We start from the raw sequence: 25727 nt of genomic DNA, 5'->3' as shown, positions 1-25727 counted from the left end.
TTGCTTTGAAATGCATTTTCAAATGTGCAAAAATGCCCCCTGATTTGCGCAAAAGTTCAAAGGGGTGAAAAAGGGCATCAGATTGTGTGCATCTAAGATGCTCACAATCTGATGCTCTTTGTGGATGTGAATGCACCTTTTTTTGGTGCAAGTGATGACATGCACTACGGCCAGGGTCTTCAACCAGTAGATCGTGAGCCACTCGTAGCCCTCCTGAGGCTTCCCATAGCTACTTGCATCAGACACCAAAATGGGCACTGTGTGTTTATTTTGGTGTCTGAACTCCCTTGAACTCTTCCCCTCCCCCCTCCCTCTCCTCTTACAGCAAAGCAAAGCAAACAGTAAAAAGCTGTGTGCACGGTCAGAGGAGGGGCTGCATCTGGGCTTGAAGGTCTCTGGGCAGCGTCCCAATAAGGGGTTAACTATCAATAAAAAAAGTGTACGGGAAATTTGTGTTGTGGCCATTGTCACCAAGAGGTGCAAATGATGGCTTATTATAAATGAAAGAGGTTCATGTATCAGCACACCATTTGAAAGTGATAGTTTCAGTCTCACTGTGTTCCTTTTGATTTATTTTGCTTGGCATTATTTTGCATGCTGGTAATTGTATGATTTAAACCAGAATGGGGGGAAATAAAGCTACAACTGTAATCGGTTTTTGGTCAGTGTGTGCCTGTGTCTGTTTACGCGTGTGCGTGTGTCTGTGTGTAGAAAAAAGACAATCCGTTTGAGTCCCAGCTTGCAAGAAAACAGGTACATCGAACCATACGTTTTGAGGTTTATGCTAAAGCTGTGATTTAAAAAAAATGATTTGAAGATACTGGGCCTCATTACAAGGCCGGCGGTAGCTGTGTCGGTGAAAAACCGGCAGGCTGCTGCCAGACTTGCAAGATTTTCCGGCACCTGGTTTACCGTATTTACCGGGGCATTACAGCCCCGGCGGTCCGGGAAGTCAGGTGCCAGAAAAGGTAAATCCCCATTCCCATTTGAGTTCCATAGGACTAATCAGAATGGGGAGCATGGAAGCACCAGCGCCGTGTGCAACAGTGCTGGTGCTTCCATTTAAGTCTGCGAGCGGGTGCCGTCCCGTCTGCCAGGTGAGACCTGGCAGCCAGGACGGCAGCCGCTTGCAGACTCGGAGTTTGCAAGTCCGGCAACAACGGTGCCAGTAGGCTTACTGGCACTGATGTTACCGGACCGGCACTCTCGTAATGAGGTCCACTGACTCTATGTTTTAAGGCAGTAGTACCCCAAGTAAATGTGGAAAACTACTAGCTGCACTGGATTCTGGTGCTTGTCCACTTATATTTATATAACTAAACATGCAATCGATGCCAGGACTTAAAAAACATGATTTGAGAATTTTGTTTCAGCCTATGTTTTACGAAACAATAGTACGAATGAAGTAATTAGGTGAGAAAAGTGAGCAGTGGTATGCATATATTTTGATATGTCTAGGATTTATATAGCTTGAACCTAGTTACTAAGTAACCGAGCACTGTACAGACAGGGCGGTGATGTACACAAACCGGGAGATCTACAGAGATCCTGAGGATCCCATGTGTAACCTGTATGCATATGTTCAAAGTGTGGCAGGACATTTTCAGCCTTTCAATACTAAATTGAAATGGTGCAATTTATGAGCACTGATTTTGCAAAAAAAATGACAAAACACCATACAATTTACAGGTAATTCTCTAACAAATGGAAAATCCTAATAGATGCCTTGTCATTAACAGTATACGGGATGTGCCAGCACTACCACTGTAAACACATATTGATGCCATTGCAAACAATATGTCATAATTGTCATTTTAAACCATTTTGTGATGCTGGAGCACCCAATATATCTGAGGGAGCTATACGTGTAAGCCAGTTATGGCCAATTGCTCATGCACTATATTACCTGCATGATTCCTGCAGGGAGAGGCAGCAATCCTGTGATCCTGTGAGCTCTTCTCTGTGATAATGTCTCCTTCATAAGGGGCAGAGGGGTGGAAGGTCATCACCCATTATGAATAAGATGCCTCTCCTACAACCATACCCTCTTTGCTCAAAATGTTGATATAACGATTCATATAATCGATTCATATGAAAGTCTTTGCGGAGAATGCCTGTGCATCACCTTCTCCGAACAACTGTGTGGTGCAACAAGGGACTTGCGCGTCCACCACGCTATAACATATTTTCACAAAGCCCCTCTTCGACCACCTAGACGCCCTCAGCATCGCTTACACCAATTATGCCGAAAAAGCGCAAACCCTCCTTCCCCTCTCAGGTTCTTACCACACTGGTGCTGCCACCTTAAGCTCCACCTATGCCACCTTCCAAGCCTGAATGGCCACCCATGGACTCTGCCTCAATGATGAGAAAGCAGCACTTCTCATCATTGGCTCTACCTCAGCTCAAAAGGAATTGGGCCCCATGTACTCAGCCTTCAATATTGAGGGCTCAATGATCGCACTTTCCTCATCTGTGAAAACACTAGGAGTTTACCTCGATTCTACCCTCACCCGCCAAGTCAACACCATCTCCTCAGTGACAGCCTACTCCACTAAACTCATTAGTACGGTCAGGCCCTTCCTCACTAGTGACAACTGTCTAACTAACGCCCGCTCAGTGGTGGGAGCTAGGCTAGACCACTGTAACGCCCTATTTGCCGGCACCTCATCCTGTAATCTACAGAAACTCCAGACTATCAAAAATAATACCCTTCGCGCTGCACTCAATGTTCCATGCTCAGAGCACATCTGAACTGGCCGTAGAGCGGTCCATTGGCTCCCAATCAGAGAAAGAATCTCCTTCAAGATACTCTCAATCACCCACAAGTGCATCTCCAAGTCAGCCCCACCATACTTATCACAAAAAGTTACTAAGTCCCAGCCAACCAGGCCCACTAGAACCCTGTACTCTCAGGGGCTTGTGGAATCTTAATTCAAACATGACATGCGAAAGCAGAAGGCTCAAGCTTTCCAGTTATAGCAGCTAAGCAGTGGAATTCCCTTCCGCCTGCTATTAGAGCTGAAGGTTCCTTCTCGGCCTTCTGCAAAGACCTTAAAACTTTGCTGTGCAAATAAGCTGCCTATGCCAACCACACTGTAATCCGTTAGTTATTGCACAAATGTTGTCTGCCTTGCCTTCGGGCCCTTTGTAACTTTAAGCCTCACTGCCTTGAGGCCCCATGTAACTGGTTTCATAGCGCCCAGATGCCTGAGGGGTTGTGCATGCTTAACACATTATATAAATAAATAAATATATGCACCCTCATCATGAGTTGGGCCTTAGCCCTTAAATGTGGCGGTAGCGCTACTACCTTGCTGCATTCAAGGGTTGGCCCAATCATGAGTCAGTGCGGTAAGTGGGAGTTTTAACTCCAGCTTTTTGCCAGAGGTAAAAATGTCTCCTTAGCGCCTGTTTTTGGCCGTTTTACACAATTACCGCTGGTGGTAAAAGCCCTCCCCAATCCCATTGGGTCCAAAAGACCCAATGGGGAATGGGAACTTACTGATGTACTGCTACTTGTGATCCGGCACTAATAGTGCTGGACCGATGTTTCTATATGGGTTTCAGAACATACACTATTACATCAAAACCCCCTTTTTTTCACTTGCTCAAGACATTGTTACGGGAGTTCTTATGGGGGAAGGGCAGACATAAGATGGCGCTATCCACGCTAACCCTCCCATATACACAAGGTGGGATTCAACTTCCAGACCTAGAGAAATATTACTTGGCAGTCCAACTTGGCTTCGTGGCTAAGTGGTTGGCGGACAAAGTCACGTCTGAAACTGCTTTACTTCAACATCTGATTACCCCGATAAGACTAAAGGAACTCATCTGGGTATGCTGGGTATGTCATCTTCGGATTGCAGCGAGTCAAAACCATGAAACAACACCTCCTGAGCGGAGCACCTCTATTAGCTAACCTGGGGAGAAGAGTATGGCACAGGTTCAAGACACTTTTGCAGCTAGAACACTCATACTCACCCGAAATCCCAACGGTATTAGACCTGTGCAAAACCAGCGCCGACCTGGTGACCATTAGACTATGGGAAAGAAAGGGAGTCTACACATGTGGAGATTTATACACAGATGGCACTTTTCGTGATTTTGACTCGCTGCAATCCGAAGATGACATACCCAGCAGCCAATTTATATGGTACCAAAAGATCCGTAGGGTGGCACGGGCTAAATTGGAAGTCTGGCCTGAAGAGCCTGAAGAAGACCCCTTTGTAACACTACTATATAACCTTGGGGAGGGCGCGAAACCAGTGTCCCAAATATACAGCCACCTAATTGACAATCCCAACCCTTGCAGCACCGAATCAAAATCCAGGTGGGAGGAAGATCTCAGGCAAGAATTGACTGAAAAAGAGTGGAATAGGGCTCTCGCGGTCCCTAAAGAAGTGTCCAGGAACTCCATGTTTTGACTAATTCAGCTGAATGTCCTGTACCGCTCATACCTTACTCCATACAGAATGGCGAAGTTCAACAAACAAATTACTCCTAATTGCACCTGGTGTAATGCCGACAAGGCAGATATGCTACATATGTTTTGGGAATGCACCAAGGTGCAGCATCTTTGGGCTGAGGTAGAACAGACCTGCAAGAAGGCAGGCATGTCCCGATACGAATGGTCCCCCAGTAAATGCCTCCTAGGAACCTACAGTAGACTAGCTAAAATTAAGCACACAGTGAAACTCATGGACATTGTGTGTTTGCTAACCAAAAGCACTATAGCAATGGCTTGGAAACGGCCTAATGGCCCACAATACAACACATGGGGCCTCATTACGACCCAGGCGGTAAGTTACCGCCTGGGCCGTGACTTTACCACCATGGCGTAAACTACGTTTACGCCATGGTGGTTGGCGGACTTACCGCCCCATTCCGACCTTGGCGGGGCGGTAAGTCCCCAATCCCCATTTACCCTTCCCCATTCCCATTTTTGCCCCATAGGGCATAATGGGAGTGGGGAAGGTGTTAATTACGCCACCGTAAATTACGGTGGCGTAATTAACTCCATGGTCCCTTAGCGCCATGGATTTTAACACCTGCTAAAAGCAGGTGTTAAAAGCGCCATGGCGCTAAGGGACCTCGTACTCAGGCGGTAAGGGTCGGCGCTGTTAACGCTGCCGTTAACTCCTTACCGCCTGGGTCGTAATGAGGCCCACGGTACAGCGAGATGGAGCACTGGGTGGGTGCCGAAACTAAAGCTTGGGAGGGCAGTGTTGCCAGATCTCCTGATGATTCAAGCGTGTCGCTAGACGCCTGGAAAGCGCCAACGTGGAGTATGTTTCATCCCTCCGATGATAAACACCCTTGAACATAACCGTTCCACTGTTACTGGAACTCACCACCTACAGAGGCACCTGTGGTGGGGGGCTCCCTGTGTCCTGGCTGCCCCTCCCTCTCCGCTCCCCCCTTGCCCTTATCCCTCTGGCCTTCCCCCATATTTGTACTGTTCATACCATACCACTTCGTCATGCACATGGAGACAGTGATGTTGTTCTTTTTCTTTATGTTATTGTTTAGTTTTTCATTACCTGCAAGCTTGTGTCGTAGCATGTCAACCATAGCATGCTACTGTTGTTACCTTCTGAAATGCCAATAAAGAAATTTGAAAATAAATAGTGCTGGACCGAGTAGCGGTAACGCTATTTGCATGCGGTAACGCTATATTTACCACCAGATTCCTGATGAGGCCCTGGATTTCTTATAAACCTTTATTTTTGTTGGCAAAGGCATATAGCATACACATACATCAGAGCAGTCAAACAATTTGGTACAAGTATAAGTGGTTACAGAAGCATATAAAAACTATTGACACAATCGCAGTTGGGTAATGAGACATCATGGAGCATCAAGTTCTACAGCATTTGGCGGAGAAGGTTGGGAGGATTCGTTCACAGTGGAGGTATCGTCCAAACTGTTTAGGTAGCTGTTAAAAGCACACCATATATTTTTGGGGCAGGAGGGAGCTGGGAGCATACCAAGGAACTCTTCTTCACAAGTTCGGGACCATGTAAGTAGATTTAACAATTTCTGAAATAAGAGGCGGGGTGGAGCTCTTCCAGTTCTGTAAAATACATTTCTTAGCTATCACACAGCTCACATTAAGGAACTTAGCCATATTTTTAGCCCCATCTGTCTGCCACACCCCAAACAGAACTCCCAACGGGTTGGGGTCAACCACAGAATCAGTAATTTCAGATAGTGTTTCCACGATCTTGCCCCAGAATGCAGCCAGCCCCCGGCAGTCCCAGAACATGTGTAGATGGTCAGCACCCTTCGCGCCGCAGCGAGGACAAAGCTGCGGGTCAGAACGAGCAAACCCAGAGATCCTGCGCGGGGTGTAATACAGCCTGTTCAGTAACATATACTGTATGGTTCTATAACGAAAGTTTAGGGAAACCCTGTAGGTATGTGAGCACATCTTCTCCCACAGCTGGTCAGCGAGTTCTGACTCGAGCTCGGATGCCCAGTCATCCCAGGCCCTGGAGGGCCGGGGGGGTAGTGGTCAGTAAAAGCTTGCATAGTGAGGAAATTACCCCACGGGCGCTTCCCAAATTGGCGATGTAGGTAATCACAGGGAAGTCCGGGGGCTCATTGGGGAAGTCAGGCCATGCACTGCGGAAGGCGGCGCAGAGTCTGTAAAACTGCAGAATTTCCTGGGTGGAACCCGAGTGACCCGGCTTCCACGTTTGTGGCGTTATGAACTGCCCATCTGGGTAAAAATCAGTCAGAGCGAGGTACCCCAGGGCCTCCCAATGTCGCACCAGGGCGGTGTCGTATGTGGGTTCCAGCCCGGGACAGCGCCAGGCGGGGAGCCACTTGTAGTATGGGTGTTGTTCGGCACAAGTCTCAAGTATCTGCCCCCAGGCTCGTACAGTGGTTCGGACTGGGTCAATAGGCGAGTCCGGTTCGTACCGCTGATGTAGGATTAAAGACATTATGTTGGTGCCTGCTGCCGCCAGAGTTTCCAGCTTGACGTGGGGACGGGGTAGGGGCCCAGCATACCAGTAGGAAGCAAATTGTGCCTGTGCTGCGATCCAGTACTGCAGCATATTAGGGGCAGTGAAACCCCCTCTATCGTAGGGGAGTGTCATGTCAGACCACTTTTTACGCACAGCCCCAGAGTGGCACAAGAACTGAGCGCACAGTTTGTGTAAGTTTGTGAAGTATCTCTTACCGGGCCAGATGGGTACATTACTGAATACGTACATCAACTTGGGGAGTACTATCATCTTCACCAGTGAGAGTCTCCCGACTAGTGATAGTGGAAGGGTGCGCCAGCGCACCATTTTGGCTTCGGCTTGCTCTGCTGCGGCCAGGTAGTTGTCTGCTAGCAATGTATCTTTGGACAGGGACACCTGGACTTCAAGATACTTGATCCCGTCAGGGGACCAGCGGAGTGGGTATTCGGTGGCGGGCTGCGATGTGGAGCTGGTGAGGGGAAAGATCTTGGATTTGGTATAATTTATAGTGAACCCAGAATGTGTGCCTATACGGGTGATATCAGGTAAGATTGGGTCAAGATGGCCAGCAGGGTCTCTTATGAACAATAGCATGTCATCTGCATAAAGCGAAATGATTTCAGGGGTGTCTATCAGCCGTATCCCTTTATGTGAGTGTCGCTCCCTGACATAGTCCGCCATTGGCTCTATTGCAAGGGCGAATAGGATCGGGGAGAACGGGCAGCCTTGTCGGGTGCCTCTGAAGAGAGGGATTAGGCCCGACGTCTGGGAGTTAACTCGAACCCTGGCCACCGGGGAGGTGTACAATAGCTTAATATATGCAATCATGTTAGGCCCTATGCCCATTGTTTCCAATACCAGCCACATATACTTCCAGGACACCATATCGAATGTCTTCTGGGCAACTAGTGTGACCGCGACTGCACTTGCACCCTGGTCAATTTGCGACATGACATTGAGCAACCTTCTAATGTTATGGGATGTGGATCTCTCAGGCACAAAGCCTGACTGGTCATCATGGACCATATATGACATGACCGGGAGGAAGCAATTGCCAATTACCTTGGCAAAGATTTTAGTGTCCAAATTCATAAGGGAGAGGGGCCTATATGATCCGCACTCATCGTTGGGCTTGCCGGGTTTGAGTAGGACCGTTATAACGGCCTCGCGTAATGTTGGGGGAAGGGACCCTAGTCGGAGTGACTTGTTCCATACTTCAAGTAATTTGGGGGCTAATATAGCCACGTGCTCCTGGTAGAATTCTGCCGTCAGCCCGTCAGGGCCTGGTGCCTTTCCCTTAGGGAGCTTGGATATGGCCTCGACTATTTCATCCAGTAGAATGGGGGAGTCTAGCTGGTCTCTGGTTGCGGTGGAGATATAGGTCGTGGGTATCTGCTCGAGGAGGGCTCGCATATGAGAATCACTGTGCTCGGGGGGTTGGGAATATAGTTCCGAGTAGAAGTCCGTGAAGACTTCCAGCATCTGCTGGTCAGACCACCGTACTGTCCCCAGTCTATCCTTAACACAAGTGATCTGAGCCTGGCGCCACTCTTCCCTAGCCAATGCGGCCAGTGTTTTGCCAGGTCTATCCCCTTCTCCATATTTCCATGCAGCTTGTGGACGACTGAAGTATTGGACTTCCCTAATGGCCTGTTCATTAAAGAATTGGAGTTCTTTACTAATTTGGGAAAGAGTAGCAGGGTCAACCGACGTTGGGTGCGCCCTCTCTAATTCACGTAGTTTGGCTTCAGAGCAGCCAAGGGCTGCTCTTATAGTTTTAAGGACTCCCGCCTTCCTAGATATGGACATTCCCCTGATAAAGGCTTTGAAAGCATCCCATCGGATTCCCAAGGAGGTGGACTGGGGTGTATTGAGCTCAAAATAGGACTGGATGTCGGCCAGAATGTCTGCCTTGAAGACGATATCCTGCAGGGCGGAAGACTTGAATCGCCATGTGTTAATGGTAGGAGGAGATGATCCCAGTTCTAGGGACAGTAAGATCGGTGAATGATCCGATAGGGTGCGAGCCAGTATTTGCATTTCCCCCACTCGCCACATTATCGTGCTTGACAGAAGGAATATGTCAATTCTGGACGAGCTGTCATGTACTGAGGAATAGTGAGTGCACTCAAGTGTTTGAGGATGCAATGCTCGCCATGTGTCTTGAATATCAAGTGTTGAGCTGTGCGCTAGAAGTCTCCGTGCTGCACCGGACAATGGTCTGGGAGCTGTGCCTGATCTGTCCAGTGTGATGTCTAATATGAAGTTCATGCCCCCCCCCCAGATTATCTGCACCCCGACATAGCTAAGCAATATAGATACCACCTGGTCAACAAAGTCGGGGGAGTCCACTTTGGGGCCATAGGTATTCACCAATAAGTATTCTCTGTTGGCTATTGCACAGTGCAATATGATGTATCTTCCCTCCAGGTCAATATAGCTCTTGTGGAGTAGAAACTTAAGTGACTTGTGAATCATTGTCACCACCCCCCTGGCCCGAGTTGAGTATGAGGTGGAGTCTCTGTGGGATCCCCATGATGGTGCCATACATTTAGTCAAAGGGCCAGTGGAATGCGTTTCTCGTAATAGTAATATTTTGCAGCCATGCCTGTTAGCGTAGGGCATGATCTTACGAGCCTTGGTGTAGTTACTTAAGCCCCGGATGTTCCAGGACATCACTGTTGTAGGCATTTTAAAAGATTAAGGGACATCCCAACACAGTCGCTGTAACTTACATGTAGGGCAGCATACGCCCCTATGTTGGCGCTCCGATGTCGTGTGGTCTGCATTCTGCCTCTGCCTTTTGCAATAACATTTCCCCGGTCCCCAACATTACCCCCCCCTCCCTCACTGCCCACCCTCAACTTGCAGTGTAGATCCCCCCACCCCAGATGTTGGTGACACCAATTAAACCGACTCTTACTGGGAAATAGAGGTCGGAGGGCAAAATCCAACTGGGATATGCCTCATTCAGGGCCCAACAGGGGTCAACAAGCAATAACATCCAACAAAACATAAGCATTGCATTTGTAGTGAGGTGTGCTGTTGCCGTGCAGTAGGCGATATGAGCATCGTGTAGGACAGTGTGAGCTGTCAGAGAGAGGTTTCTGCGGTAAACGGACCCTATGTCAGGCCCCTAAAGCCAGTAGGTTGTTAAAGGCAAGATGTTGCTGAAGAAATATTTAGGGCACATGGCCAGCTCTATGCCCAAGAAGGAGAAAGGGGATCAGTGTCCATAGTGCAAGGGCGAGGCCATAGCCCGGATGCCTGTGATAGGGGCCGAGTTAGCTGAGTTTGCAGTACAACATTGCCATCGTCACATTCAGAATCAAGGAGTACTAGATGGGTATGGCCACGTAGGGCTAGGTCGGGAGCCATGTTTGCTGAGTGAGCAATACTACTTTGCCATCGACACATTACACCTCAAGGGTCAGCGGGTAGGATGAGGCTCCTCGAGCCAGGCAGCTCATAGTCAATTGTCATTGGCGCGATCGCCTCCTGGGTTATGAAGTGGTATTTGCGACTCGATGAATTTCACTGCTTCGCCTGGGACAGTGAAGAAATATAATTTGCCATTGTGGGTACGTTTGAGTCGCGCTGGGAACAATATGGCATATGGGACGTTGCGCTCCCTAAGCAGTTTCTTAACGCTGAGGAATTTACGCCTCTCCTGCTGTACCGCTATTGAGAAGTCCGGGAAAATTCAAATGGTGTGGGCTTCAAGGTGTAGGTCTCCCTTCTCCCGTGACAGGCGGAGGATGAGGTCCCTGTCCCGGTAATTAAGAATTTTGGCGATGATGGGCCTGGAGATATCGCCCGGCTTAGGTTGTGGTGATAGGGCCCGGTGAGCCCGCTCTACGGTGAAATATGGTTAGAGGGCCGGGTTATCTAGCAAATCTTTGAGTAGTTTTTCTACCGCATCCTCCATCCGCCCTTTGATGGCATTCTCGGGAACCCCAATAATGCGTAGGTTGTTTCTGCGGGAGCGAGATTCCAAATCATCACATTTTGCCTTTACACTTTTCATATCTCGGGACAGGGAGGCCACCGCGTCTTGAAGCGTGTGAATTTCATCCTCATTGGTAGAGATTCTGTTTTCAGCTTCAGTAATCCTGGATCCCGCCTGGTCAACGCAGGTTTTTACTGAGGCAACATTTGCGTTGATTTCGTCCAACTTTTCATTAAAAGAGGCAAAGTTGGAAGGCCACCAGGGGGCGCGCAGGCAATGGCTGCCTGAGTGTGTCGCTCCCGCCGTAGCTGGGCCGTATCAGGGAATTGAGCCCCCCCGGTGCCCCCAGGCGGATGAGACAGGACGGAAAGGTGTGGTGAACCCCCCGGGCGTCTAGTGAGCGAAAGAGCGACGCTCGGAGCCCCCGGGATCGAGGAGAACGAGACCCGTGGTTTCGGGCAGATACGGGGCTGAGCTAGGCCTCGGCGGCCGCACGCCGGATAAGCGCGGGGACCGGAGGAACCTCCAGGGCGGAGCCGCGTCCCTCCCCCCCTCGGCTTCCGCGCCCCCGAGGTCCGGGAACCAGCGGGATAGCCTGCCCCGCACCAAGACGGGCGGAGCTCGGACAAGGCTTGGCCCGGAGCAGGAGGACAAGCGGACAAGCGCGGCGCTCCACACGTGCGGAACTCGGAACTACGCCCCCCTCCCGAGAGTTACTTCGGCGACGACGGGCAGTCCCCGGGTGCGAGGCCCCCGCTGGACCTTGGTAGGGCGAGTGCCCGCCCGGGAAGACAGAGTCATCCCCCCTCGTTGGGGGCCGCGGAGGCCCGAGGGGGGCGGCCCAGGCATTCTGGCCCACAAAGATCGACGGACGGACGGGGGGGAAGGCCCAACGGACTGGCGGCTGACCAGAACAGGGATTTCGCTTTAAGGAAATGGCGTCCAGCAGTAGAAGCCAGAGTCCCCTCCAGAGACCTGAACAGATAGAACAAGCCTCAGATCCCCCCGTATCTGCCATGGAGAGAGGCTTCGCCTCTGTATTACAGGAGATCAGGGATATGCGCTCGGACATCGCCCAAAAATTTGAAAAAATAGACCAGAGGGTGGGCAAGGTCGAGGACAGATTATTGCAAGTGGAGGCCAACCAAACATCAGCGACGACCCTGGAGATGGACCTGGGAATGAGAATAACGGCCCTGGAAAAGAGAGAAGAGGAAAGGTCCAGCAAATGGATGACTTTGAAAATAGGGAGAGGAGGAACAATCTTAGATTCTTCGGGATTCCAGAACAGGAAGGGGAAACGGAGAGAGACATCACGCACACGGTGAGGGACATCATCACCCTCCTCTTCGCCGGTGAGATGACCACGGAACCCACGTTCGATAGAGTGCACAGAGCGGGGGGCAGGGCGGGGGGCCCCCGCTCTGTATTGGTCCGGTTCCACTACTACACTGAAAAAACCAAGGTACTGGAAGAAGCCAGGAAGGCCCGGGAGATCACTTATAACAATGCCCAGATCACGATTTACCAGGATCTCTCGGCCTATACCCTGGCCAAACGCAGGATGTGTCGTCCACTAACGATCCTGTTGAAAGATAAGGGGGTCCGCTACCGCTGGGGATACCCCTTCTCATTGTCCTTTGAATACATGGGCCAGCGGTCGACCCTGACCACGGAGGACGACATACGGATGGCCATCCAGGACTATGTGGGGGACCCGGACCCCAGGAGGGCCCCGTCGGGGCCCGGGAGAGAAGCCTCGGGGAGCCCGGGCCCATCCAGGGACAGGAGACGCAAAACCGGAGCGAGAAAATTCAGAAAAATGAATACCCCCTCGCCGTCCAAGGAGGGAGAGCGGAACGATCCTGAAGGCTGAGACCTGCAGAGTCACGGGGGACGTTGGGAATAACCAGCGGATTCACCGCTACCAGCCCCCATACGAACAGCAAGTATGATGGAACCAGGGAGGGGGACAGCAAAGCGGGGGGGGAGGGGGGGCTCATAGGGACAAGCATCAGAATGAATGCCCGGCTGCGGCGGGTAAGCTGGTGGTTCGGCCAGTAGCCAGGGATGGCGGATCTACTTGGCCGGACGCCAGGGAAGGGGGAGGGGGGTCACGTAGTTGGGGTTGTTCAGTTTGGGGAAGGGGGGCAGTTAGGGTTTTGTTTTTGGCCCGCCCGGGGGGAAGGGGAGGGGGGAGACGGGGGACAAAATACTGATTTAAGAGAGCACGCCAGGAAGAACGAGATATGTGCGTTGGCCGAGAGCGAGGAGGTTCTAGATCATGGCTGACAGTCTGCCCTCTCTGGGCGTGGGTTCCCTAAATGTACGGGGCTTAAATACCCCCACGAAGAGGTCCCTGGTCTGCAGGGAGTTCAGGAGGTCCAAACTTGACTTCCTTCTTGTGCAGGAGACGCACTGGCCGCGGGGTAAGGAGCCCAAAATGCGGGGGGGGGAATAGGGGAGGTCTTCAGTGCCTCTCACAGAGGCAAAAAGAGGGGAGTTGCCATCCTGGTATCGAGGAATATAGGATTTGAGAACGAGGCCATGTTGAAGGACCCGGAGGGTCGCTACTTGATGTTACGGGGGTCCCTCCAGGGGGCCCCAATTACCCTAGTGGTGATTTATGCTCCAAATGAAGGCCAGTCCCTATTCTGGGCAAAGGTAGGGGACAAACTCAGACAATTCTCCCATGGCTCTGTGGTAGTGGGCGGGGACTTTAATATGGTCTTAGACCCTAACCGGGACAGAAAACGAATAGGCCCGCAGCGCGCTAGGGCGGCGGACGAGATCATGGCACGCAACTTCCAGGGGGTCAATCACGACCTGGGACTGTTGGACACGATCCCGACCCCCAGAACGGACACCCCCCACTTCACCTTCTATTCGGCCACTCATGCATCGTTCTCTAGGATCGATTACATTTTGGTGGACGAGATCCTGCACCCTTTCACCTCGGGCCATAGGGTTGACCCTGTTCCCTGGTCCGACCATGACCTGGTCCGTATTACGATAGCGAGGGGAGGTCTAAACGAACGAAGGGGGAGGTGGAAATGTAATGACTCTTTGCTGAAAGACGAGGTACGAGCCCAGGAAATACTCGAGGCCATTAAAGATTTCTTTGACATGAACGACAATGGGGAGGTGGGGGTGCACACCCTGTGGGATGCCTTTAAAGCCACCTTACGAGGAGTCCTGATTAAAATGGGTGCCCAGAAAAAGAGGGAAAGGCAGGTTCAAGAGAGACGACTGAGGGCCAAAATAGCCCGGCTTCAACCGGGGGCGCTCCCCTCAGCCCCCTTGGAGCGTGGCCAGATAACCGCCTTGGAGGACTGTAGGCTCCAGCTGAGGGACCTCCTCCTCCACCAGACAGAGAGGAACCTCCAATTAGTAAAGCAAAAGTATTATGAAAAAGGGGATAAGGCAGACAGGATTTTAGCCTGGAAGCTGAGGGAGGAACAGAGGAGCAGATTGGTGAAAGCGGTTAGGAGTGAAGAGGGGGTGATAGGGTATGACTCAACCCACATTGGAGAGGCCTTCCGCCAATACTACGAGAAACTATATTCGTCCGAATTTAACGGGAGGGAGGCGGAGATAGAGGGGTTCTTGGACTCAATGCGGGTTCCGGGCTTGTCAGGAGAAATGGCGGAAGGGTTGGAGGGCCCAGTCACGGAGGAGGAGGTGGAGCGGGCGATTAGGGGTATGAAAGGGGGCACATCACCCGGGGAGGATGGTTACACAACCTATTTCTATAAGAGGTTCTGCTCCGCTCTGTCCCCTTATTTGGCCAGGGTATTCAACGCAGTGCTGGAAGGAGGTACCCTCCCGGACTCCATGATGGAGGCGATAATAGTGGTGCTTCCCAAGGACGGTAGAGACCCCTTGGAGTGCTCCTCCTACCGCCCAATTTCCTTATTGAACACTGATGTAAAGATCTTAGCGAAGGTGATCGGGGGACGAGTGGAAGGGGTCCTCCCGAAGCTGGTTCACGGAGATCAGGTGGGGTTCATCAGGGGGAGACAGGGCTCGGATAACATCCGAAAAACTATAGACCTGCTCCATTACGCCCAGGAGTCAGATCTCGACGCGTGCGTCTTATCGCTTGACTCGGAAAAGGCGTTTGACAGAGTGGAGTGGAGGTTTATGGACCTCACCCTCAGGAAAATGGGCTTTGGGGCACACATAATGAGCTGGATATCGGCCCTGTATAGGGCCCCGAGGGCTAGGGTCCAGGTGAACGGCAGGCTGACGGAGTCCTTCCCCCTTACGCGGGGAACACGGCAGGGTTGCCCGCTCTCCCCCCTCATCTATGTCCTTGCAATGGAACCCCTGGCCATAGCGGTCAGAACACACCCAGATATCAGGGGGATCCAGAGAGGGGAGGTAGAATTTAAACTCTCCCTGTTCGCCGATGATATTCTGGCCTATCTGGTGGACCCGAGAACCTCGCTCCCCCCCTTATGTCCTTGATGGCGGTATATGGGCGCCTCTCGGGGCTTAAGATAAACGCCTCAAAATCAGTCCTGCTCCCCATGAGAACGGTGGACTCGGTCTTGGATCCTATGTCCAGCTTGGATGGGATTAGGGTGGGCAAATCCTCCATCCGGTACCTGGGCGTCCTCATCACTCGGAACCTGTCCAACCTCGCCCCAGCGAACTACGATCCTGTCATGGCAAGGGTCACCGCGGACTTGAGGAGATGGGGGACGATGATCCTGTCCTGGTACGGCCGAATGACGGCCGTGAAGATGAACGTACTCCCACGCTTATTGTACCTCTTCACCGCCCTCCCAACTAACGTACCCGAACACACTTTCAGGGCCCTCCAGAACGCAGTGAGGGAGTTCATATGGCAAGGTAGGACCCCGAGGACAGCGAGAGCGGTCCTGACCCTTCCGAGGGAGGAGGGAGGGTTCGGGCTACCGGACTTCCGACTTTATTTTCGTGCGGCCCAGCTGCGAGTGTTTCTTGAACACATGAAGGAGGGGCTAGGCACGTACTGGACGTACCTGGAGGATATGGACGCTCACCCACTCAAAGTTAGGGACCTCCTGTGGGCCCCTAGTAAATTCATTCCCAATAGATTAAGATCACACCCAACGCTGGGTGTCCTCTGGGCGATCTGGCGGGAAGGCCCTCAGACAGCACACCTAACGACTTGGCCGTCCCCGTTATCATCACTATGGGGACACCCCTTCAGACTGGGAAGCAGGGGGTTCCGTAACGCTCAAGCCTGGTCGGACTCGGGGATGGAATGGGCGGGGCAAATGTTCAAGGAGGGGGAAATTCGCCCATACGAGGAAGTGAAAGAAGCCCTGGGTCGGGGAGCCCTCTCCATCTTTGATTATCTCCGCTTGAAGGGGATCTTGTGTGACCAAGCCTGGGGACAGAACCTGAATAGGCAGCTGACTCCCTTCAAAAAATTTGTGGACACAGCAACCTCTAGGAAGGGGGCGGTATCAGGGATGTACAAAATACTAAACACTGTCAACCAAGGGGAGAGGAGGAGGTTTCGTATTTTCTGGGACGATCTGGCGGGGGAGGAGATTTCGGAGGACGCTTGGGCAAGGATATTTAAGATTGCTTTCCATGGGAATTTGTTCACGGCGGACATGGAGCATAACTTTAAGATCCTGCAGGGATGGCATAGAGATCCTGCGAAACTAGCGAAAATGTTCACGGGAGTGTCCCCCGCGTGCCCGAGAGGGTGTGATCAGGTTGGCACGAGAGCTCACATGTGGTGGCACTGCCCGAAAGTCCAGGCATATTGGGCGGAGGTACGGGGCTGGATCGCTGAAATCACTGAAGACATGCTCCCCCAGAACCCTCTGACAATGCTGCTGGGCCTCCCCCCGGAGAATACAGAGATACTTAGATACCCAAGGATGTGGGAAACCATGCTGAGGGCGGGGAGGGTGGCCCTGGCACAAAAGTGGAAGAGCCCAGAGACCCCAACGAAGGAGGTCTGGTTGAAAAAGGTCAAACACATGTTTCTAATGGACAAACTGACTGCAATGATGAACAATAAACTGGGTACTTTCCAGGCAAACTGGTTTGGTGTACAGCAGTCCTGGGGATGGGATGTGCATTGAGCTAAGAGGAGAGAAAGGATGGGACCGGGAGCCCACGGCCCGGGAACAGGCGGATGAGTTGCAGCCACAAAGACAGCCAACGTACCACTTTTCTTGCGTGCTATAGACAAATAAAATGACGACAGTGTCCCCCCAATGAAGGGGATCTATCCGGGCGAAGCTACGGGGGGGGTTGGGGGGGGTGCGGGAGGCGGGTCGGGTCGTTGGGCCAGCAATCTGTATTTCCTTTTGATTCAATTTTTTGAGCCTGTTTGTTGTATTATTAAAAATGCCAATAAAACAAAGTTTAAAAAAAAAAAAGAGGCAAAGTTTTTTGCCATCGACTCCATCAGTGTAGTAAGGTCTGGGGGGACAATCCCAGGATGCGGATCCGACTCAGGCTCCTCTTGTAGAGATGACATGTGGCCCGCCTCAGCCCTCGGGATAGCCTTAGCGAATTTGTCCATAGCACCCCCCTTGGCAGCTCCCTTGGATCGGCTCGACATGTTAAAGGAAGCCTAGGTGTAGTAGGGCCCGCAGAGGGAGAAGATGGTCGTGTGGGGGGTACAGGCCTCAGAGAGATTGAAGGCTATCAGGCAGTGTTTCAGTGGCGGCAGGGTACACAGGCCGCGGTGAGGGCCGGAAACGGTAATGAAGGTGCAGCCAAATGTGCGGCACGTGTCGCCCAGGGCAGCCAGGGGCAGTTGTAGAATGATGGGTACTGCCAGCAGGCAGAGGGTGCAGCAATGGGCGTGGCATAGCGTCTCCTTCAGTGTGCAGGCCACATAGGTGGGACCGCAGAGTCAGGTAGAAACCATAGTTTTCAGCACAAAGTACTTCAGGAGGGGGGCTGGAGTTACTCACCCCTCACATGTAGAGGCCAGATAGTGAGAGGTCATGCATGGGCGGCGAGGCGCCGCTTGTACCAAAGTCTCTTAGGGCGAGTGGGCATGTGGTTTGAAGGCAGGGTAAGCCTACCTAGGTTTACATTGCAGTTTATGGTTCTGCATGTGGAGAAACAAGAGGGTGATCTGTACTGGCCCAGGGGGTGCCAATGGCGATGATGTAGGGACTGGGCCAGCGAAAACCGGGAGTGCCCCTGGACACCCGCAGTCACGGGTAGCAGCCGGAGGCAACACTCCGTGCACCTCCCCCCGCTCCTCACCTGGCTCGCAGCGGGGACGGCGCGAGCAGCAAAGATGTCCCACCTGGAAGGCAGCCGGGCCCCAGCCCGCGGGCAGCGTGTCGTTGCCAGTAGGTGAGAGGGGGTTCTCAGCACCGGGGGGCGAGCCACGCTCCGGCACAGGCCCCTGCAGCGGCCTGGCCTGCGCAGCCGTACACCCCACGAGGGACCCCCACGGCAGGGTGAGTGGAGTCACTGCAGTGTGGTAAGGCCCCCCTCGTCCACAGATGGTTCAGGAGGAGGGAATCCGGGGGTGTCTTCTCGGCGGCCCCAGCACGGGAGTGGGAGAGAGGAGCCCGGCAAGCGAGGCAGGGGAAGCCGTAAATCAGGCAGGCGCCAGGGCCAGGGAGCTCACATGGCCCGCCGCCACCAAGGGTGCCACCGCCGGGCCCCTGGTTGTCGGATCGGGCCCAAACTTGCTGGATGCAGGCCCATTGGTGTAGTTAGCTGTTCGACGAGGGGATGGGGATATTAGGTGTGGCAGTCTGCAGATGTGGACGGATCAGCGCCGAAGCCGCACGGAGCTGGTAAGCTAGGCAGCCATCTTGGGCTGCTCAACAGCGCCACCCAGGCCCTGGATTTCTTATATGATTCATGCACGTTTCAAGTCATCGCTATCCTTTGATTTACACTTTTCTTTCCACATTTTTCAATCTTTTATTATTTTGACATAAACAAATTTAAGGGTAGTGAACAAAGAAGGCTTGGCTGAATTTTGCGACCTGGCATGTGAGCAATTTGCGTGAATTGGGGCTATGCTAAATTGGCAGCTAATTGTATTTTTTGACAAAGCAGAACATGGTATATGCTGAATCTTTTTAACACTGTATAACACATTGGGCCTCATTACGAGTCTGGCAGTAACCTGCCGGTTTTTCGGGCTTGGTTACCGCCAGACTCGTATTACCATTCCGCCTCCGTGATTCCCGGAATTACCGGGGCATTACAACCCCAGTGACATGGGAATTCCGGAGGCGGAATTCGGTAAATCCCCATTCCCATTGAGTTCCATAGGACTCAATGGGAATGGGGACCATGGAAAGACCGGCACCATCTCGTGATGGTGGCGGTGTTTCCACGTCCGCCTGCAGGCGGGCGGTGTTAAACCCGCCAGGTCAGACCTGGCAGGAATGACACCTCCGCCTGCAGGACTCGAGATCACCCAGTATGGAAACAACGGTGGCGGTGGGTTTACCTTGACCGTTATTTCCGTACCGGGTGACTCGTAATGAGGCCCATTGATTGAAATACTCCTCCCACCATCCAACAAAAGGCAAAAGATGTACCATTTCTCCCCATAGTGGGAAACAAATTTGTTTTTTTCTTTCAGCGTAAAAAGAAAATGAGCATCTTTAAATTACGTTGCCCAAGTTATAGTGTGAAAAAGAGCATCGTTAAGAGGTATTTTGCAATAAACACAATTTATTAAAATAATTTTCCCAAAGAAAGATGTCTGTGATCCTAAAAACGAGGTAAACTAAATGCTGCCATGCCAATGAATTTACAGAGGCATCCTTCAAAGTTGCTAATTATTTGATGAAAAACAAATGTACTTTTACAGATGGTGCAATTGTGAAGGGTGCAGTGCCTCTCGTAGCTGAGTCTGTTGTTAGAGTTTTTAAAAAACTGTCCTGAATTTATGTCTGCCATATCAGGTGTGCAGTTAGGTGCCAACACTAGGGCAAGGAGGGAATCTGCACTTTCATCCAATGTGATTGCTTATCTCTGCGAATCTGCCTTTATCCGACATTAACTTCCTGAAATTAAAACTTTGATCCCGTCTGATATGATATGATATATTTTATTTGTAACCCGCTCATACATAAGTGTTTCAGAGCACGACGAGGCAAGGGAGGGGAACAAGGGAGCACAAAACAATGATCTTACTGGGCCCAGTGACATTCAGAACACACAAGTGCAGGGGATAGGGAAGGGGGAAAGTGCAAAGGAGAGGGGAGGAGTGGAAAGTGCTGAGCAGGGGATAAAACAACAACTGGTAGTGCAGCCAGCAGGTTGGTGTCTGGTAAGTGCATGCAAAGGGACTGTAGGGTAACAGATACAGACCCAAGTGCACGGGTTGCCAGGAGGTAGTGCGGGTGTGTGGCTGGGTGGGCAGGGACCTGGGCCTGTAAATCACAGGGTAACCAGGTGCCTGGTGCCGAGGTAGACAGATCAGCAGGGGAGAGAAAGAGCTAAGGCAGAAGCAAAGAGGAAGGTCTTGAGGTGCTTCCGGAACCGAAGATGGTTCTCCTCAAGATTTGGACATGCAGTGAGGCTGTTCCTGAGGGAGGCCCCAGCCAAGGAAAGAGATCTACCACCAACTCATTGCTTGGTTGCTTGGAGAAGCGACTGACCCTGAGGGAGTTGGAGGTGGAGGAGTGAAGAGCTCGAGTAGGAAGGTATTTACGGAGGGAGAGTTGAAGGAATTGTGGACCCAGGCCCCAGAAAGCCTTGTGGACAATGCAAAGGGTTTATCCTTGCAGCCACTGGGAGTCAGTGAAGAGATTTCAGGGTTGGAGAGATACGATCCCAGGGCTTGAAGCCAAGGAAAAGTCTTGCAGTCCTGTTCTGGATGAGTTGCAGAGGGCGGAGAGTGGAAGCAGGCAGATTTATAAAGAGGCTGTTGCAGTAGTCCAGCCTAGAGAGAACCAGATCTCTAGAGACAGTGAGCATCTGGGGGAAGGAGAGGAAAGGAAGACTACCTCTGAGGAGGTGCAGTTGGTAGTTTGACTTCTTAGAGATGTCAGAGATGTGAGGAGAAAAGGAGAGTGTGGAGTCGAAGATGACCCCAAGGTTCTTAGCCTCACCGGTGGGAGCAGGAAGAGGGCCAACGGAGGCCGGCCAGGGAGTGACAGGAAAGGAGGGTGCAGGTGTGCCGATGAGGAGAATCTCGTCTTACTGGCATTAAGGCAGAGATCATTGGCAGCACACCACTCCTGGATAGCAGACAGACAGAGATGAGAGAAGGAGAAGAGGTGGCAGAGGGAAGCCTGAAAATGAGCTGAGTTGGAAGCAGAGAGTGGCAATGTGGTGGGCAAGGGGTGCCAGGTATTGGTTGAAAAGCCAGGGAGAGAGGTTAGACCCCATGCGAAAACCACAGGTAGAGAGTGAGATAGAGGAAAGGAAGGACCCAAGTTGGACCTGGGAGAATCGGTCAGAGAGGAAACGGGTCTGCCAGGTCAGGGCCTGATCAGTGATACACAGGTTGTCACAGAGACGGTTGAGCGGGTTGGCATAGTTGACCGTGTCACAGGCAGAAGAGAGATGAAGTAGGATGAGAACAGAAGGGATGTTAGAGTCAAGGTTGGCGAGCAGGTCTTCACAGATGTTCAGGAGAGCAGTTTCCGTGCTTCTGGCAGCTTTGAAGCCAGATTGACGGTCATGGAGACAACCAACAGAATCAATATGAAGATTTAGCTGGGAGATGGCCATCTTTTCCAGGAGTTTGCTCAGGAAAGAACTGATGAAGATCAGGCGATAGTTAGCCGGGCATGAGGGGTCAGCTGTAGGTTTCTTGAGAAGAGTGTGCTTCAGAGGGGAGGGGAAGGCTCCAGAGACGAAGGAGAGGTTGCAGAAGTTGGCCAGAGCATGAGCAAGGCTGTAAAGGAGTGCTGTTGCTGTTTCAAGCTACACACTAGATTACTGAGCATTGGTGGATAGCATGCAGTGTCAGCCTTCACACTTAATGTTTCGATTGGTTTACTACATTCTGATATACTTTACAATTTTTAGGAGACAGCTACTAATAAAAAATCATGAAATAAAGATGTTTTGTAGTTGTTAATAGCATAGTAAATGCATATATTATTCCTTTTTTATATAAAGAGCAAATAAACCGCCCCAAAACAATCTTGGTACAAATTCTCATACTCATGGAAATCACCAACCCAATAGCTTTCGCCAGTAGCTCCTGCCTATTGGCCATTAACTACAAGTAGCTCTTGCTTATGGTTGGAGGCCCATGCACCAGGGCATCTCATCACTTGTGCCAAAAGGTTTTGAGCATCTGCTGTGTGCAAAACAGTGTTGTGATTTATTATGCCTATAAAGAGGAGAGACAATAAGGGCAAATATATATATAGTCTGACGACAGTGGAAGGGAAAATGTGTGTATGAGATTGTATCCAGATGACAGTGTGGTTATTGAGGAAGACATCAGTAGAGGTCGTAGTACAAAGCGAGAGGAAATTGCAAGGCCAGAAGGTAGAGTTGGGTAGGTGGTAGAATCATTTGGTGTTGGGGCATAGAGCAGTAGGCACAGTGAGAAAGAGCGAGCAGGTAGGTGTTGATGGAAAGTAAGGTTGAACAAGGGAGTCTGCGTGAGATTGGATAGTGCTTTAGAACAGATCTGATACATAGCATGATTACAGCTGATCTTTGACACACACATATTACCTTGCTGATAAATATAAGGCTGTTTGTTGCATTGCTGTCCCAGATGATCACCTCTCCATAGTGGTACCTATGGGTTTTGCATCTACCAACTATGTTCTCAATGAGCTGGTCTGACCAGGATGCAAACAGATCCAAAGACCTGGGAGGAGATGATAACATATGATATGGAATATCCACAAAATACTCTTCCTTCAAAAGTACAATGCACTCCTCACTGGCACATGTTAAAGAATTTACTATCCTAACCCAGACCAGCAACATCCATACTCACTCCTTACCCATCATGGCCACCTTTTACCCTGCCTTGACTCTCAGTTGTTAGACCTGTGCACCTATTGTATCAGAGAATAGATACTTAAGAGTAAGGGAACTAATGTTAGCACAATTTATGAGATTTAGAATTTTCAAAACAGTGGGCCTCATTATAACCCTGGCGGTAGCCGTGACTGTAAAACAGGCAAGGCTGCTGCCGGAGTTGCATTTTCCCCGGTACAAACGAATGGGCAACTACCGGGTCATGCCGAGTTTGGAGGACCCGGTAATTGTTGCTTCAGGCACAAATAAACGGGCACATCCACCCCTTCCATGACCTATGCATCTCTGCTCCCTGGAAACCTTTGCATTATGCAATTACATATTTCAGGGTTGTCCCTGTTTATGGATTTTGAACTGTAATCTTTGCTTTGGCATGTGTAGACCCCATTTTAAGAAGGATGAGAAAAAAATAGTTTCCTGGTTATGAGTTTGTAATTATAAAACTAATTTATAATTACCACATGAAGTAAATAATGGGTGCCTGGAAGGGTCTATCTATTCCAAGTCATGCAGACATTCTGTTATTTCCCATTTTGAAGTCCCATAAGACTCAATGGATCCCGATATTTACTGTATGTGGTCATTACCGCATGTGATTATATTGCATACAGTACTGCTTTTGTGCCCAGGTAGTTACCTTCACAGAAAAGCAAACATCACACTCAAAGGATCAAGGCCCAGCCACCCACGCATAGGAGCAGCAGGTCCAGGATGCCAAGCAGTGAGGGAGAAGTAGCCAGTGTGCCTGCCAAGATTGACATAACAGTCTTATTGGGTAAGTACATCCCTCAATGTCACTGGCTTCTGTTGCATTTGTATGATGAGGAGCGCATGATGTGAACATGCACTCATTGCATTCTCTACACAGGCACACGCTCACGCAGAACATTCAAAAACACACCATCACCTTCATACTCATTCACCCACCAGTCACTCACACCTTCTCTTACATCCACTCATTGCATTCTCTACAAAGGCACACAGCCACTCGCAACATTCAAAAACACACCATCACCTTCATACTCATTCAACTACCAGTCACTCACTCACACCACCTCTTACATCCACTCATTGCAATCTCTGCGCAGGCACACATCCGCCCACGACATTATAAAACACACCTTCATACTCATTCATCCACCAGTCACTTGCACCTTCTCTTACATCCAGTCATTGCATTCTCTGCACAGGCACACACCCACCCACAACATTCAAAAACACACCTTCATACTCATTCACCCACCAGTCACTTGCACCTTCTCTTGCATCCATACATTGCATTTTCTACACAGAGACACACTTACCCATAACATTCAAAAACACACCATCACCTTCATACTCATTCCCCCACCAGTCACTCACTCATTGCATTCTCTACACAGGCACCCACCCACCCAGAACATTCGAAAACCCACCATCACATTCATACTCATTCACCCACCAGTCACTCACACCCTCTTACATCCACTCATTGCTTTCTGTTCACAGGCACACAGCCACCCACAACATTCAAAAACACACCATAAACCTCATACTCATTCACCAACGTCATACTTATTCACCCACCAGTCACTCACTCACATCTTCTCTAACATCCACTCATTGCATTCTCTACACAGGCACACAGCCACCCACAACATTCAAAAACACACCATCACCTTCATACTCATTCACCCACCAGTCACTCACACCTCTTCTTACATCCATTCATTGCTTTCTCTTCACAGGCACACAGCCACCCACAACATTCAAAAACACACCATCAACGTCATACATATTCACCAACTGCATACTCATTCACCCACCAGTTACTGACTCACACTTTCTCTTGCATCCACTCATTGCATTCTCTACACAGGCAACCCACACCATTCAAAAACATACCATCACCTTCATATGCATCGACCCACCAGTCACTTTCACCTTCTCTTACATCCAGTCATTGCATTCTCTACACATGCACACACCCACCCATCACATTAAAAAGCACACCATCGCCTTCATACTCATTCACCCACCAGTCACTCACTCACACCATTCGTACATCCACTCATTGCATCCCTGTTGCACCCCAACTCTAACTTAGAAAAGGGAAAGAGAAAACACCATGGGAAATCAAACCATCTTTTGACCCTTACAAATAACCTAGTGCCCCCCTCTTCAAAACCCAGAGGACATTTAATACATCCCTCCTTTCCTGACATGTCCGTACACGAGCTATCTACCGTCACGACAGGAAACTAAAACTCCCATAATTTCCTTACCCCACTGAGTTACGCATGTAATTCAACTAGATACAATAACTCTAGTAATGTGCAGTGGCCCTGCCCCACTGAGACCATGCAGGGTCAAGCTCTCAGCCACAATCACATCCATTCTGCCTTTAAAGGACAATTTTTCCATCACAACTCCTCCTCCCCAATTTCGAAAATCGCTGAGAAGAAGAAGAGGAGACTAAGAAGAATAAAGATTACTCAAAACCACACTGAGAGACAGAAGACAGACTGCCCCATGCTAATACTGGACTGTCCCACTAATGGAGTCAGGCAAGGACAGGCAGGCCCAACCCATAACTCACACCTGGAGTCTGTTAAAGAAACCAAGGTTTATACAAGGTGGAGTTCCTGGCAGAACAGAGAGCAGCTATTGGGAGAACTGAAGGGAGGCTGCGTGGCTTAGTCCAGCAGAGGATCCCTTCTCAATCCCAGCCCCACTTGCTACTTCGGCCAAGGAAAAGCAAGACGTCGGAACGCTGACTTGGTGTAGCTGGAGGCTTGCAGTCTGGAGAGAGAGACAAAAAGCTAGGAGAGCTTCTTACAGTAGACGAGATGCAGATC

At 50.6% G+C, this 25727-nt stretch overlaps 1 protein-coding gene across 1 annotated transcript in view; it reads right to left on the bottom strand.

Moving 5' to 3' along the window:
- Positions 1 to 25727, bottom strand: part of LOC138488500 (cyclic nucleotide-binding domain-containing protein 2-like) — an 808593-nt gene that overhangs the window by 347813 nt on the left and 435053 nt on the right. Inside the window, exon 8 of the mRNA XM_069615519.1 lies at positions 22576 to 22714. Within this exon, the coding sequence (XP_069471620.1) occupies positions 22576 to 22714 (139 nt within the window). The remainder of the gene's footprint in view (positions 1 to 22575; positions 22715 to 25727) is intronic.

This window comes from Ambystoma mexicanum, chromosome 9, assembly GCF_040938575.1.
Source record: "Ambystoma mexicanum isolate Mex_15411 chromosome 9, UKY_AmexF1_1, whole genome shotgun sequence".
Taxonomy (NCBI): Eukaryota; Metazoa; Chordata; class Amphibia; order Caudata; family Ambystomatidae; genus Ambystoma; species Ambystoma mexicanum.
The sequence above is the reverse complement of the archived record's forward strand: the minus strand, read 5'-3'. Positions and strand labels throughout refer to the sequence as shown.